Below are 13828 nucleotides of genomic sequence, written 5' to 3'. Positions count from 1 at the left end.
AAATCGACAAATATTGAGAGTCGACGTGCCCGTGTCGATTTCCGCAGATAATTGCGAGAACAGAGACGGGTTGCTGCCGTAAGTTTCGTGCAATCAAGAAACGATTTTAATTAACGCGGGATCCCCTTAATGCCTGTATTACGAGCGGTATTTATGAAATGCACGGCGTTCCGCGTAATACAGTTACGTATTGTACCGTTGTTAACTGGATTAGGCAGACTCGGCGAGCCTAACTAACTTTCTCTCCGCGAACCCGTTTTAGGGTTAGGGTTAGGGTCTTGGTCAGGATCTCGGCCGAGTCCAACGGGGTGGTTAGGCGACTCTCGGCGGTCGCGGGAAAACGACAATGATCGCGCGTTGCCGACCTGGGCCGGGTCGTACGTTAAGGGACGAAAAATGACGAGAAAAATACGAGGCAATTACTCCGGAGGGCGAAGATGGCGGCCACCGTGGCTCGTAAACTTTTGACACGCGAGGAAAGCTTCGGTAATTAAAAGTGCGTGGGACGCGTGCTCCACGGTTAATGGTTTCGGCTACGACCGGGTTAGAGAGCGAGAGAGAGGGGGTGAGAGGTATGATAAAAAAAAGCAGCAACCGGAAATACCTTTAACCGCGCGCGTGCTAAATCTTGAGGAAACGCGCGCGAAAAGATAAAAGTATTCCCGGGGGAGCGTAAAGCTTCGGCAGCTTTGTTAACGCAAAGATTTCCTTTTATCTCGGGCGAACTTAAAACGGATAACGTTCACTTTGAAAAACGGCGTTAAGGGCTGGCTTTATGATCCGGACGTGACTACCCCGCGCCTTTTCGGGCTTGCCGACGTCGCTTCGTTTATTGTGATTCTTTTCACTCGAGGAATATTAATACATTGGCACAATTCCGACCGGTAACAGGTACGGAACAGCTCAGGATTCGAGCAGATGTACAAATGCCCACAGATCATTCATAAATGGACAATAAAATTCCAGAAACCGTACGACTCTTCTTTTCTCGGTGAAATGAAACGAAGCTTTTATAAATTTGTTTAATCAATCGGAGCGCCAACACGGGTGGCTCGAATGATCCAATTTTTCCCGCGCCGCGTTGTTTATCGGGCCTGAGCGGACAGTTTCGAAATTGATTTTGGAATTACGTGACGCACTTCCGTCAGGCCTTAAAAAACTTTTCTCCCGCCTCGGCGCGAACTCGCGGAGGAGTTACGATATCAGGCTTGTATCTCGGTTTAATGGGATCCCGAGCAATACGGCGGATAGGATATAGAATCCTGCGCGATCAGGATAACGCGAGGCCGCGACCGCTGTCGGACCGCCGGCAACTTTATAATTACGTCAGACGGTCCCGACAGCCGATCCTGGAACTTCCTCTCCCATCGAACTGTCTGCAGGGATAGGAACGCGCGATGTTCGATTTCGTCGCGCTTTTCCATAGAAGTGATTCTGCGTAATTAGCACACCGAGAATATAAATCACTAACGCGCGTTCGCATCCGATTGGCGTGTGATGGTGGAGAGGGCAGCATCTCGATTCGGATTCCCGAACAAAGAAACGGAACGTCAGCGCGCGGCAGCATTAACTCGACGAAAGAGCTCGCGTATCCCGAGTGACATTGAAAAAGAAGGGTGAAAAAGGAAGAAGTCGTCACTCTCTTTCACTCCCTCTCTCTCTCTCTCTCTCTCTCTCTCTCTCTCTCTCTCGCTCGCTCGCTCTCTTTTAAGCGGAGCATTGAATGGCAGAGGGGCCGTGCGCGAGCGTAAGAACGAGATTCAACGCGCTGCAAAGAAATTTACTTCTTTGATTGACATTCAAAAGGAGCACTCCGCGCTTCCTTTAACCTGAATTATGAAAGGATACCGGAGGATAGGCTCGTCGCGTCGCGTCGCGTCGCGGTGAATTTCCCGGGTAGTGCAGCCCCGGGGAAACATTTTTCTGCGAGAATGGGCGGCACGTAAATATTGACTCGCGAATCCGTCGCCGAGTCTTCTTCGTCCCTTTGAGGAAAATCACGGGCACACCCCGGCCGATCGCCAAAGTCTAGAATAAAGTATGCTAATCGTAGGGCGAACGTTTCCACTCACTGGCTCTCCATCCGGCACTGGCCCTCCCGCACTTTGCAGTTGTTCTTGAAGTCCTCGTATATGTCGATGCACTTGTTTTCCTTCTGGCACTCGGTCACCGCGTGGCTGCAGCTGAGCAGCTTGTCGGTCGGGTACGGGTCCTTATCTGCAACGAAATTTGTTAGTGAGATTTTTACTCCAGTTTTACGTTTGTTCGCACCGAAAATTTCTCTCTGTACCGGAAACATTCTCTCGCGAGAATTGTCTCGCGTTCCACGGATCCGGCAACAAGCGCATCGATGCATCCGAAAAAAGCTCTCGCCCACCAAGCAATATTCAAATTGGAAACGATAACACGCCAGGGTTTTCGCAATCGGACGGTTCTCAAGGATCGCGAGCCAGGATCTCTTGGCAAGGGCTCAGGACTCTTATCATTCAAATCCAGCAGAATTTTCGCGGCCGGGGGGATAGGATCTCCCGTGGACAATAAGCATTCCTCGGCGGTTTTCTCCGCGCGACGAGAGACAATAGACCGTCTCGAGGAAAAAGTATTCGTTGATTATTAACGCGTGAGAGGGGCGGCTGGTCTCGCCGGAAATAATTGTTGGGTCCGTTCGGCCATAAAGGCAAAGAACCCGGGGGAAAAAAAGTAACGCACCTGAGAAGAGACAGGGTCCGCGAGAGGGTAGCCAATGAGATAAAACAATAAGAGGACACCGGCGCCGCAAAACGAACCCCGCGAAAATAATAATGGCGTTCTCTTATCAAAGAGACAATGAAAACGAAAGAGAGGCGTGGTGCGCGAAGGCGCGGAGCATTTTATTTTTAGGCTCGAGGAATTATGTGAATAATTTGAAAGGGATCCGGGGGTCGCCGATGATAAAAAGCGATCGGACAATTAAGCGGGGGCGGTCTAATTCGTTGACTAATCGAGGGGATGGATCGTGGCGGGGATAATCGAGTTATACAATATTAAAGGTCGCCCGTTTATTTTGGTAAATAAAGCCGCGGGGGGGGGGGGGATATCGGGGGCGGATCGTTGGCGGGAAATGTATAAACAAAAGCGTCGATGAGGTAAGGATAATGGGGTGGAAAGGAGGACGGGCCGGCATAAAGGGGAAAAAAGAAGTTTCTCCCGCGGAATCGACAGGCAAGAGGAAAGCCATTCTTTTAGCATCGGAGACGAAGAAACCGGGAGAGAGGGGAGAGGGAGAGAGGGGAGCGGGAGAGCAGCCGGAAAAAAGGATCACGGCTGGAACAGCGGACGTGGGTGAAAAGAAGCGCATTGGGAATTATCCGTGAATCGTTCGGAAATGCTCAAAAGACCCGACGGCCCGGACGAGCGAGCCCTCGGGAAAATGAACAATGGGGATCGCAGGCGAAGCCGCAATGGCGCGGAGGTTATATAAGGGGCCGCAGTCAAAGATATCGCGATCCCTTTGTTTCTTCGACGAGGGCCGCGACTCCAACCCCTTCCCCTCCCCTCTCTCTCTCTCTCTCTCTCTCTCTCTCTCTCTCTCACAACTCTTTTTTCCTTGTCTTTTCATCGAGAGGAAATGCCCGGCTGAGTGGCACCTCGATCAAATTTTCCTCTGTTGCGTCCACGGTCGTTGCCCCCTCCGATAAACCCAACCCCGAGACGATTAGGGTGATACGTCACGGATAGAGAAAGCTGGGGTGGCGAGACCTTGGACCTGTCCCGTCATTTCTACCGTGGCAATTTTATCGAATTAATTTTTCTTTTTCGATCATTTGCTTGATTGGTTTTGTGATTTTCACCGGGGACAATTTTATATTATTTGTTTGTCTTGGTCGAAGACGAAACGACATCCGCGAAGAAAAATTTCGTCCACAAAGGGTCAAGTGGAACGACAAACGTACGACTGAAAGAAACGAACGAGGTACACATTAAGTATTACAGGCCTCGTTCGTCTTCCCCGGGACTCGGCATTCCGGACCGCGGGGTTAATTAATCAAAAAGAGAAGTTTCCATCCGTGGAGCGGGAAGATAAAAAAATTTCTCACCTAAATTGGCGAGAGATCTCTCGAGAGAGATCTCGCGGGAGAAGCCGGTCCGAGGTCGCGGCGCGGCGATGCAGCGTCTAATAATTTGGGTGTAACGAGTCGAGCAATTAGAAGAGTTTGGCCAGAAGCTTAATTACATTTATCCCGGCTGTATAAGCTGAAAGCCGGTCATACGGTGGGGAAACCGGCGGATAATGAAACCTCACCGCCACGCCCGTTTCGAAAACCGGGAAGCTTCGGCACTTAATGAGATTAAATTCGCTCTCGTGCTTCTGGGAGGGAGGAGAGAAGGCTTGTGGAGGAACAAAGAAAGAGAGAGAGACAGAGAGAGAAAAAATATGGTGGAAAGAAACGAAGGAAAGGGAAAACCAAGGGGACCGGTGGGGCAGAGGGGAAGAAAAGGAAGAAAGGAGGCCTGGCAAAGGCACGAGCCACCCTCGCCCCCGTGGAAAAGAGGCGCAAAGATAGCCACCCCCGCAGTCAGGGCCAGGGTCCGATGAAAGCAACCTCTCGGAGCTTATGCGAACCGCTTTGATGCGCCCCGACGCGATGCACCAGACAGAAAAAGATCGCGAGGACGGGCAAATCGGTATTTCGCACGCCGCTCGCGAGTGCGATTTGTTGCGCGATCATTTAAACGCTGCCTTATTCTCGAGAACGCGCGCGGTAAATCTGATGAAAAACCATCCCCTTTCATTGGAAGCCTCCGGGAAATGCGGAAAACTGCTGCGTGGCTTCTCCGGGGCTGTTCGATACTTTTCCGCGCGGTTTTCGCATCTTTAACACGTTTATGGCGGGGGTTGTTAAAAATTTTTTTGCGGTGGAATATGAAACTCATACGTTGTACTGATATCGTTAAATGATAACGTAAAAGCTGTCGTCGCTTTGAAAAAAAATTGATGAAAATCGATCAATTTTCCAGCGTTTCCACAGGGACAGGCCCCTCGAGCGAAAATGGGGAATAAAAATCGCGAACATCTGCTCGTCGATGGTGAAAATTCCTGCGGCGAATATGGGACGAGGATCGCGTGGATCTGGAACCGAGAAACGCGATTTCGAGCGTAACAAAGACTATCGGTGTGCGGCGGTTCGATGACGGTCGAGAGGCATTACGATAATCTTCTCGTCTGGAGCGAGTGGAAGTCGCGAAGAATGCCGGGAGCAAATATCGCGAGCGATTTCCGCGATTTTCGCGGTGAAAGCTCGAGCCGGATCGAGCTGTGCTCTCGAGGATCCTCGAGAAGCGTGTGCAAGCTCGTCGTTCTCTTTCGGATGCGAAAGCTTCTCCTCAGGCCCGCTTTTCTGGTTCTCGTGTAATGCCGGCGCGGAACTTCAGGTTAAACAAGAAACGAGCGTCGCGACGCTGCTAGACGAGACGAGACGAGACGAGCGCCGGCGACGACGGGATTATTGGAAACGTCGCGAGCGGAACGCGTGTTCGCGACTCGTTAAAAGTTCCCGAGGATCGTTTCTGGCCCGGATCGAAAGAGCGTCGAGAGAAGTTCCGAACGGAATCCCTCGTGACGATTAAACGCCTGTTAGAGGATTAACGCGTGGTTCTGATCGATCTCCCTTCCATCCCTCGCCCCGCTCTTTTTCCCCTGCCGGATTGATCTTAATTGATTTCCCTTGTCGTCCAGATTCAGCCCGGCACAGTTTTTCCTCGGATCCAGTCTCCACGGTATTTGTAATCTCTAATTTCCGACGACCGATCGCCTAACATGACTAATTGCGGAACGTGAAATATCGGTGGTGGACACCCGTGACTTCATAAACGTGTCTCTCGAGAACCGCACGAGATAACGGAACGAATCAAAAAGCATCTGACGTGTACACTCCATCGTCGAATCATATATTTTTTCAAAATTTTCGGTCGCTCATTAAGCATGGAAAAAAATCATTCTTCAAGACTAGTTTTCGAGAGCCACCGCCCCTGGGTGACATCAGGAAAATTCAAGTCGGCGGCAGCATATACTTTGAACATTATTTGTAAACGTTTCCCGGATGGTTCCGTGGGTAGAATATTGTTTAAAGAAGCGAACGGAAATTCTAATTTGATGTACCGAGAGAGAGTGGTATAGGACGGATAAGTTGAAGGGGCCCCGTCGTAAAGTCGGTGGAAAGTTGCAACCGCTTGGCGAAACTGCTCGAGGAACGGGTAAAAAGAATTTTCTTGGTTCGGGGAAACTTACACTTCTTCAAGACGTAGATGCAGGGATGGTCGAACAGGAATTCCCGGAAGCTGTTGCAATCTGGATCTACGTGGGGCTCCTTGCAGAGGCACGTGGGTCGGAAGTAAGGGAAAGCCTGCAGACTGTGCACGGCCGCCTGACACTTTGTCACTGTCACCGTTGAACAAGCCACTGGAACAGCGAAATAATTATTATTAACCGGGGTCGGCCGTTGCCGATGACAAATAGGCTTTCTTGTCGGGACTCCCGGCTACGAATTTCGCGAGTTAAACCCGCCTAACACGCTCTCCGACGTCGCCTCGCCGCGGGACAATTAAAACTCTTCGCTTATTGCACGCAAAAATTCAAAGAAATCAACGACATTGGAATCGAAGTAAAAGTTTGATTTTCCCGCGGTTCAATTTTCGTCGAGGAGTTAATCCGCCCGGTGGAACTTGTGCGAGTTGTTTCTGGTGGCAGGCTCCCGAAAGGATTATATTCCACGCGTATAATAATTGCCGGGAGGGGCGAGTGGGCGGTGTCGGGTAATGCCTACCTGTGAAGACCGCAAAATCCCATCGCGAAATTCGGCGCAACGGGAGCCGGAAGGCCTGACAACGAGATTATCGCGCAAGAATGGAAAGCTCTCTCGCCTTACACCGCAGGGAGCAATGGCAAGTCTTATGGTTGGCAAACCGACGATAACGCTTGGACCAGCTGGAATTGTTGCTGCGACAACGACCGTGGTTCCTTCAACCGCGAGCATTTTCGCGGAGAACGCAGAATGTTAACGCAAACGTGGAATTGTTGCTGCGCCGAGAATCGGTGCGGTCTGATTATTTTTTGTTTCCTGTCTCAGTTTTGAGTAAACTCTATTAGGAGACCATTTCTGCGATCGTCGACCGCAACCGTGCTGACCCGCAATTGTAACCGAACTAATTATCACGTGCAGTTTGCGATTGAATGATCAGTTACATTTTAATCGTCGCTCTTGCCGTATAATTACATCACAGTGCGTCCGATCCTGTTACAGGCTGACCGTGAATGATCGATACGTTTTTAATTTGTTGTATCGAGGTTCAGTTTGCGTTTGCCAGTCGATGCGAATTTATTAATCATTTTTCTTCCCCTCAACTTCGTCCTCTTTGCTCTACGCTTTGAAAAACTTAACGGGGCACTCGAATTAATTGCCAAATGGTACCGTTTCTTTCAAGAGAAATGTCCACGAGAAAAACAATTAATATTCGTAAGCTTCCGAAATGAAGTACCGTGGCAAGGTACGGGTTCGAGGATAAGATTAGCATCGTTCGCAAATAATAAATCAATCTGCAAGCGATACTAATTGCTCGGAACCGAGTGAAAAGTGTGTCAAATCGACTCTATGAACGAATCACGGTGGAATTTGTCAAGTCGGTCGATCGAGATCCGAAAACGGGGGTGAATTCGAACCGATTTCGCGATAGATTCGATAAGCAGTCCCGAGAATCGATTTCTGGCATCCAATAACAACGGTAACAAAGCAAATATAGAATGGCAGAGCCGGGGGTATTGTTGGCTGAGTCGATTCGGAGGATCTCCTCGAGCAGAAAAAATTAATTTCGCCCGAACGGCTCCCGAAACTCGTTGGACGTTAGCCGGTCGAGAATCCAATCGATCCGAGAAAGGCAGAGCCGCGGGTATAACTTGCCCGGGGAGGCGGCCGAGAAGGACGGCAAACGAAGAGTCGGTGCTCTATCTTAAATTAAACATTAACTTCTGCCTGCCAGAGAATGTTTTACTTTTCGCTTTGTAGCCCGAACTCGTTCGTACGATCGTTTTCTTTTTTCGCTCGTTCCTCTCTCGACCCGGTGCCGGTGCCGGTGCCGGCGCTCTTATTTCCTCGTCGAGGGAGCCTCGTTGGAAATTAGGTCGCGTCGAGACCCGCGACGCTTAACACGGTTCCCATTGGCTCGCGAGTGGTTTTTCCGAAAATCCACCGGAAACCGAAACGGACCGATATATACTTTAAGGAGTCCCGCCCGGTTTGACGCTCTGATTCCGAGACGATCTCCCGGAATCTTCTTTTTTTTTTTAAGGAAACGGGTCGAGCGTTTCGCTGCGAAAGTTGACACGTCTGTCAAGTCATGCTCGGAGCATGTGCTCAATTTTTCTTAACCCGGAATGATCGTTTTTCTCAAATCGGTTTTCTTTTCATCGCGGCTCGTCTCCGAGTTATTCTTGCGTCTCGTTATCGACGTTCATCTCGGCGTTGATTGCAAGCCGACACAATTCCGCCGAAAGTGGCGGTAAATTGTCGGGCTTGAATGTCAAAGCGTCGACGAAAATATCGAGTTAGCCGGGGAAATCTTTTAAGCTCGTCGCTCGCTCTTAATTCCGCTAATTTCCCTGACGGATCTCTCTCTCTCCGCGAAGATCAACAAGACGTTCTCCGTGGCTCGTGGTGCGCGCGCAAGCAAGCTCTCGGGCTGCTCCGTAATAATCTTGCGTTACGAAATTTATTCATTTCAATTAAGACCGGAGTTGTGATTTTTGCATGAGAAGATCTCGCGAGCCTTGGAGCGAGAATCGACCCGGTCCCCCGGATATTGCCAGCGCGCGACCATCCTCCCTTCCGGCCACCCCCCTCGCGGGTTAAAATATTTCCTCGTTAAAACGGTTTCAACTTTCCTCTTTTTCGCTTTCCTTTCGCTAGCCTCTCCTCTCCTCTCCTCTCCCGTGCCCCGCACGCAGATTAATTAGTACAACGTCGTTCGGCGAAAGAATGGGACGGAGAGGCCGGCTTAATTACTATTCCAAGACACCGTAAGTTTCGTAATAACCGGGTGCCGCTGCGGCGGCGTATAAGTAATGAATCCAGATGTCGTCGTCGCCGTCGAATGTCGGATCGAAAAATGACGAGCCAAGTTTTCGCCTCTGGATCCTTCCTGGATCGAGGTCTGCGTCGGTAAAGATCCTAATTAATGCTCTCTCCCAATTTTCGATTATTCTCTCGTGGTTCAAGCCGCGTTTTGCTTTTCCGAGTAATAATTCTGTAGACGGTATTCGGAAACTTTTCTGATTCAAGACTCTCGAGTCTTTCGGACTGCAGCTCAAATTTCCGGATATTAATTCCGACCTCTACGGGCGCAGCGGCGGCGCGACGCGTCGTTCATAAAAGCAACGTAATTAACGGATTAACCGGCGATCCGGTCCGCGTAAATGGGTCAGTAAAAACATCGGGAAAGAGCGATGTAAAACACGCGACGTGTTATTTCGCCGGATTAAATCGATCGGCGGCCGTTGGAGGAGGGTGTGGGGGTGGAGGGGGGGGGGTAGTCCTTTACTCGGCGTTCCGTCACAATGCACAGTGTTGCGCGAGACCGAGGATCTGCAGGCTGCAGTTGCAGCTGGAGCTCTGCTGATACCGTGCGATATCTGTCCGTCTCCGTTGCACACTGCACACACACATACACACACCGGTTTTAACGGTTTGCCGGCCGCGCCTATGGGGTGCGCATGGCCAACCGTAGATAGCGACTTGGGAGAACGACTGCGAGACCACCTCTGGAGAAACCTCCTGGCAAAGGGGATGAGAGTGGAGCGAGAGGGGATTCAGGGGGATGATACGTGCTACACACGTTCCGTACAATCGTGCGGTGGCCATCTGCATTCTGCGAGCCGGACCGCCGCGGCGACCACTGTCCGAAACACGCGGCCGTGTTTCCATGGAGCGCGCAAGTGATGCCTCGCTCCGTATTCACAGCTCACCCCACCCCCCGGTTGCGCACCCATTTCACCCCTTTCACCGATCCGATGAATAAAAGTTTCCGACCACCGGCGCCCGCCACCCACCGGCAAATTTCTATTGCGGTCTAGTCGTCGTGCGCGCCCCTTCCGAAAGGGGTTGATCGGTGTTCCAGGTAAAACCGTTTCAAAAATGTTACCTGCTACGATCTACCCTCCCATAACAAAGTTAAAAAATTCAACAATTATCCTGCCAATTTTAACGGATCCCTTTCAGTGGGGAATCCCTTGAAAGCGAAGATCGCGTAATCGAGGTCTTAAAATTTCTCGATTTATCAATCGTCAAGCTCGAGAAAAGCCCCGGGACAGTGGTGTACGGCGATTGGTGGATTCCTCCCGCAGCGAATTGCCCTCTGTCCCGGTTCTCCGGTCTCATCATTCAATCAAACGTTTTCTTCCAGGCCACCGGTGCGTCATTAGTCTCGCTAAATGAATGTTCTTTCGTCCGGTGAAGAACGATGCTGTTGCAAGAGCCCGGGGCCGTTTTGTACAATTTTTATAAGCGCCCCGGTGAATCCTGCTTCAAGGAATCCACCGCGGAGGTTTCATTAGGACAGCCGCATTATTTCGCAACTAACAACCTCGATTCGCCCGGAAACGACTCGGTTTTTGTCCGGGATAACGATCCAATTGTATCGGGGGTGCGCGCAAAAACCGGGTTTTCGATTACGTTGTGTCCAAAAAGTCGGCGAAACAAAATCTTGAAAAGAAAATACAGTAAGGATACTAAGGTGTTTGGACTTACTTTACAAATTTATCAACTTAGAACACGTAAAAATAGAAAGCTCAAGTATACTAGAATAATCCGCTAATTTTCCGCCAACTTGATGACAGAAAATAACGTTTGCCCGCCGAAATATATGCAAGCAACGTGCTCAGACATTTATGCGATGTATTTATTCTCTGGTTGACAAATATGTCCCCGGCAGGATCGATAATGTCGACGAATTAAATTGAGGGAACGAACAATGCCGCCGTTGTGTTTCTCTAAACAAGACGTAAATTAGAATCGGGACGTTGTCTGCGGAACGGAAACGGTTCCTGAAAGGTCGCAACACGATCAAAACTTAGCATTTCGCGTAAAGAAAATGCAATTAGCGTTGCGCATATCTGCTAGTTGGAATTATAACAGATAGAATGGTTGTTCGATGTCATACGTGCAACCACGTCGTCAGAATTTAACGCAATTTCACTTTGTTTCATTCGGAAAATCCATCGCTAAATAAAATACAATTTTTCCCTCGAATCCTTGACTCTTCGAATTTCTGCAAAATACAGATCCACTGAACACACGGTTAATCGAACAAGCCAATTCATTTTATTTTCCATTCGCATCCATTAGAAGAGGAAATAAAATTTTCCTCCAATCTTCGGTACTTCAAATTTCTACAAAAACACGGACTTTTGCCGGGCTGCAGATATTTATGGATTTATGACGTGTAGAACTTTCGGATGTTCACGAAATGAATATCGCGCGATATGACTCCGCATAACACAGAGAGAGTTAGTTAAAATTTAACGGAATTCCATTTTGTTGTTCTTTCGTGAAATTCCTTACCAGAGGGAATGAAATTTTATTTCAGTACCGAATTTGTCTAGAAAAATGTACGTTCGTTACGTATTTGTAACGAAGAAAACGTTAGCATCGGCGGTAATTAAAAATATATTTATAATATAGCTCCGACACAAGGAATTGCTCTCGTAACTGTCGTCCGTTAAAATATTTCTGAAAATCGTAAAAAAAATTTGTTGCTTTCTCACATACAAATTTCTTAAAAATGATTTTTCCAGGTCAACGATCCAGGATCGAGAGAAGGCTGTTCCCGAAGGAACCGGTGGGTCCGTGGGGCGCCGATCGCGACAGCATCCGGCGTCGTTATAATTCATCGACGCAGAAAAAGGAACAGGCCGAAAAACGATAGGAAAGCGGAAAAATGTGTAGACCGGTGGGGCCTAGGCGAATCCGAGGGACGCTAGCGTGCATATTTCCTCTCGGTTTCTTTCCCTCCCTTGGGGGGCTGTCTTTTTTCCCTATCCGTTTCACCCCCGACACACGTTCACCCCGTTCTCTCGCGATACCACCCTTCCGCGACGGCTATCTGCCTCCCTCCCGGGCCATTGTGCTCGAGAACTGTGCGCGGCGCTTTGCCGTAACAACGTACATTGTATTTCCGAACAATAGGATCCTTCTGCCACCCCCTGTTCACCCCCGCGCTAACCCCCCTTCCCCCATCCCGGGAGCGCCCTCTTCGCCACCTTATCGGTCCTTTTTTCCCAACGGCGAGACCGCACTTTCCGCGCTTATTAATGGCGGCGAACGGATTCGATTCGATTCGCGATCGCGTTACTCCACGCAATTTCCACCCCGCGCGAATTATTACCACCCTCCGCCCCCATTTTTTCCGTCGCGCCGTTTGTTTCCCCGGATCGTTTATAAACTCCGGGTTCCTCCCCCGCGATGTCGCGTTGCCTCTAATTAACCCGTCGCCGAGCGGGAATTATTTTCAGCTTCTTATCGCGCTTCTCGACGGGTCGAATTTATTCATTATTTTGCAATCGACGAGAAAATTCAAGACGAAGAACTCGGATCTGTGCCCGGCCTACGGCTTTTGTAAAAACCGGGCTGACATAAATCAGAAAAGCCACCGCAATCTATGAAGAAACTATATTTCAGAAAAACCGGCTGCCGTGCGGCGCATTTGTCACCCGGTGGCCGTTCTAAGCGCACCACATTCATCTTTGGGGGTGCCGTTTCGATAATGCGACGCGTTCTTTCGAATTCCGGGGATTTCCGAGCGCGGGTACAGAAGAAACTCGGCTCTCGAGATTGCCCTCGGAGGAGTTCGGAAGCCACTGTATTGTCCATTTAAGTGTCGCATTTCTCCCCCGTTAAGGGTTAAGCAAGACGATAAACGGATTCGCAGAAAATCTTCGAGTCCGAGAGCGATCGGGAACGGTGTAATTAAGAAACGCGTTTTAAGGGGAAACTTTTCGGGCTTATCTTGAAGGGGCAGAGAGAATATGCTGCCTATCCCCCCCCCCCCCGGAGCTTCCGCGAAATGAAACGGTTAATTATTTCTCCGGGGGTTGGAACGGGAGGCATTACTTTTAAGCGGGGGGATTCGCGATACCCGATCCAGATGAAATCCAGAAGAAAGAACGAACTTTCGAAGTTTCATCGGCGTGAAGCATTACGAACATTTCTCTCGCTCCGCTTTCTCAGCCCCCTCTCGCCCCTCCGTTGGCGGCGAGGTCGCTTTTATATTTTCGCGCTCGGCTAACTTTTTAATCGTTCCGCTCGGAAACCGGACCAGCGAGCGGCTCGAATCGCGCGACTCCGTCGGAGTATAATGCTCGGGCCGAAATAAACGTTTCTTCTGGCTACGATCAACTAAATAATAAATTCGCCGATCAATGGGCACCGCCGTTCTACAGGCAAAATGTCCGGCGGCCTTTCAACGCTTCACGAGTTTCCTCCGAGCGTAGTTGCTCGGGTGCTTGCGGCCGCTGCGTCCACGATATAGTGGCTTGTTTAGCGGCTGCCTTTCGGTTATGTTATATATGAAAGAGTAGTAGGAACGAGAGAGTACTTTTCTCGTGACGGTATAACTGTTTTCACGTTTTACAAGAGAGTACATTGCGTTTAATCGAACACTGGAACCGAATGGAATGCCGGTCACGAGCGTGTTAAATTTTACAGAAAAATGAAACCTGTACTAGCGCACGCGTGGAATAGCGTATAGCGCATCTGCAGCGTCCCGATGCGTTCCGAGCGCAATAAAGACGCGCCGGCAATAA

The 13828-nt window shown here is 49.8% G+C and overlaps 1 protein-coding gene across 3 annotated transcripts in view; it reads right to left on the bottom strand.

Annotated features, from left to right (window-relative positions):
* LOC143362444 (glycine receptor subunit alpha-2-like) overlaps positions 1 to 13828 on the bottom strand; it is a 307384-nt gene that overhangs the window by 171553 nt on the left and 122003 nt on the right. For all 3 annotated transcript variants that reach the window (XM_076802622.1, XM_076802621.1, XM_076802623.1), the window contains exons 3-4: positions 6269 to 6439; positions 2073 to 2217 (exon numbers count right to left, since the gene is read on the bottom strand). In XM_076802622.1, the coding sequence (XP_076658737.1) occupies positions 2073 to 2217; positions 6269 to 6439 (316 nt within the window). The remainder of the gene's footprint in view (positions 1 to 2072; positions 2218 to 6268; positions 6440 to 13828) is intronic.

Source organism: Halictus rubicundus, chromosome 17 (genome assembly GCF_050948215.1).
Source record: "Halictus rubicundus isolate RS-2024b chromosome 17, iyHalRubi1_principal, whole genome shotgun sequence".
Taxonomy (NCBI): domain Eukaryota; kingdom Metazoa; phylum Arthropoda; class Insecta; order Hymenoptera; family Halictidae; genus Halictus; species Halictus rubicundus.
The sequence above is the reverse complement of the archived record's forward strand: the minus strand, read 5'-3'. Positions and strand labels throughout refer to the sequence as shown.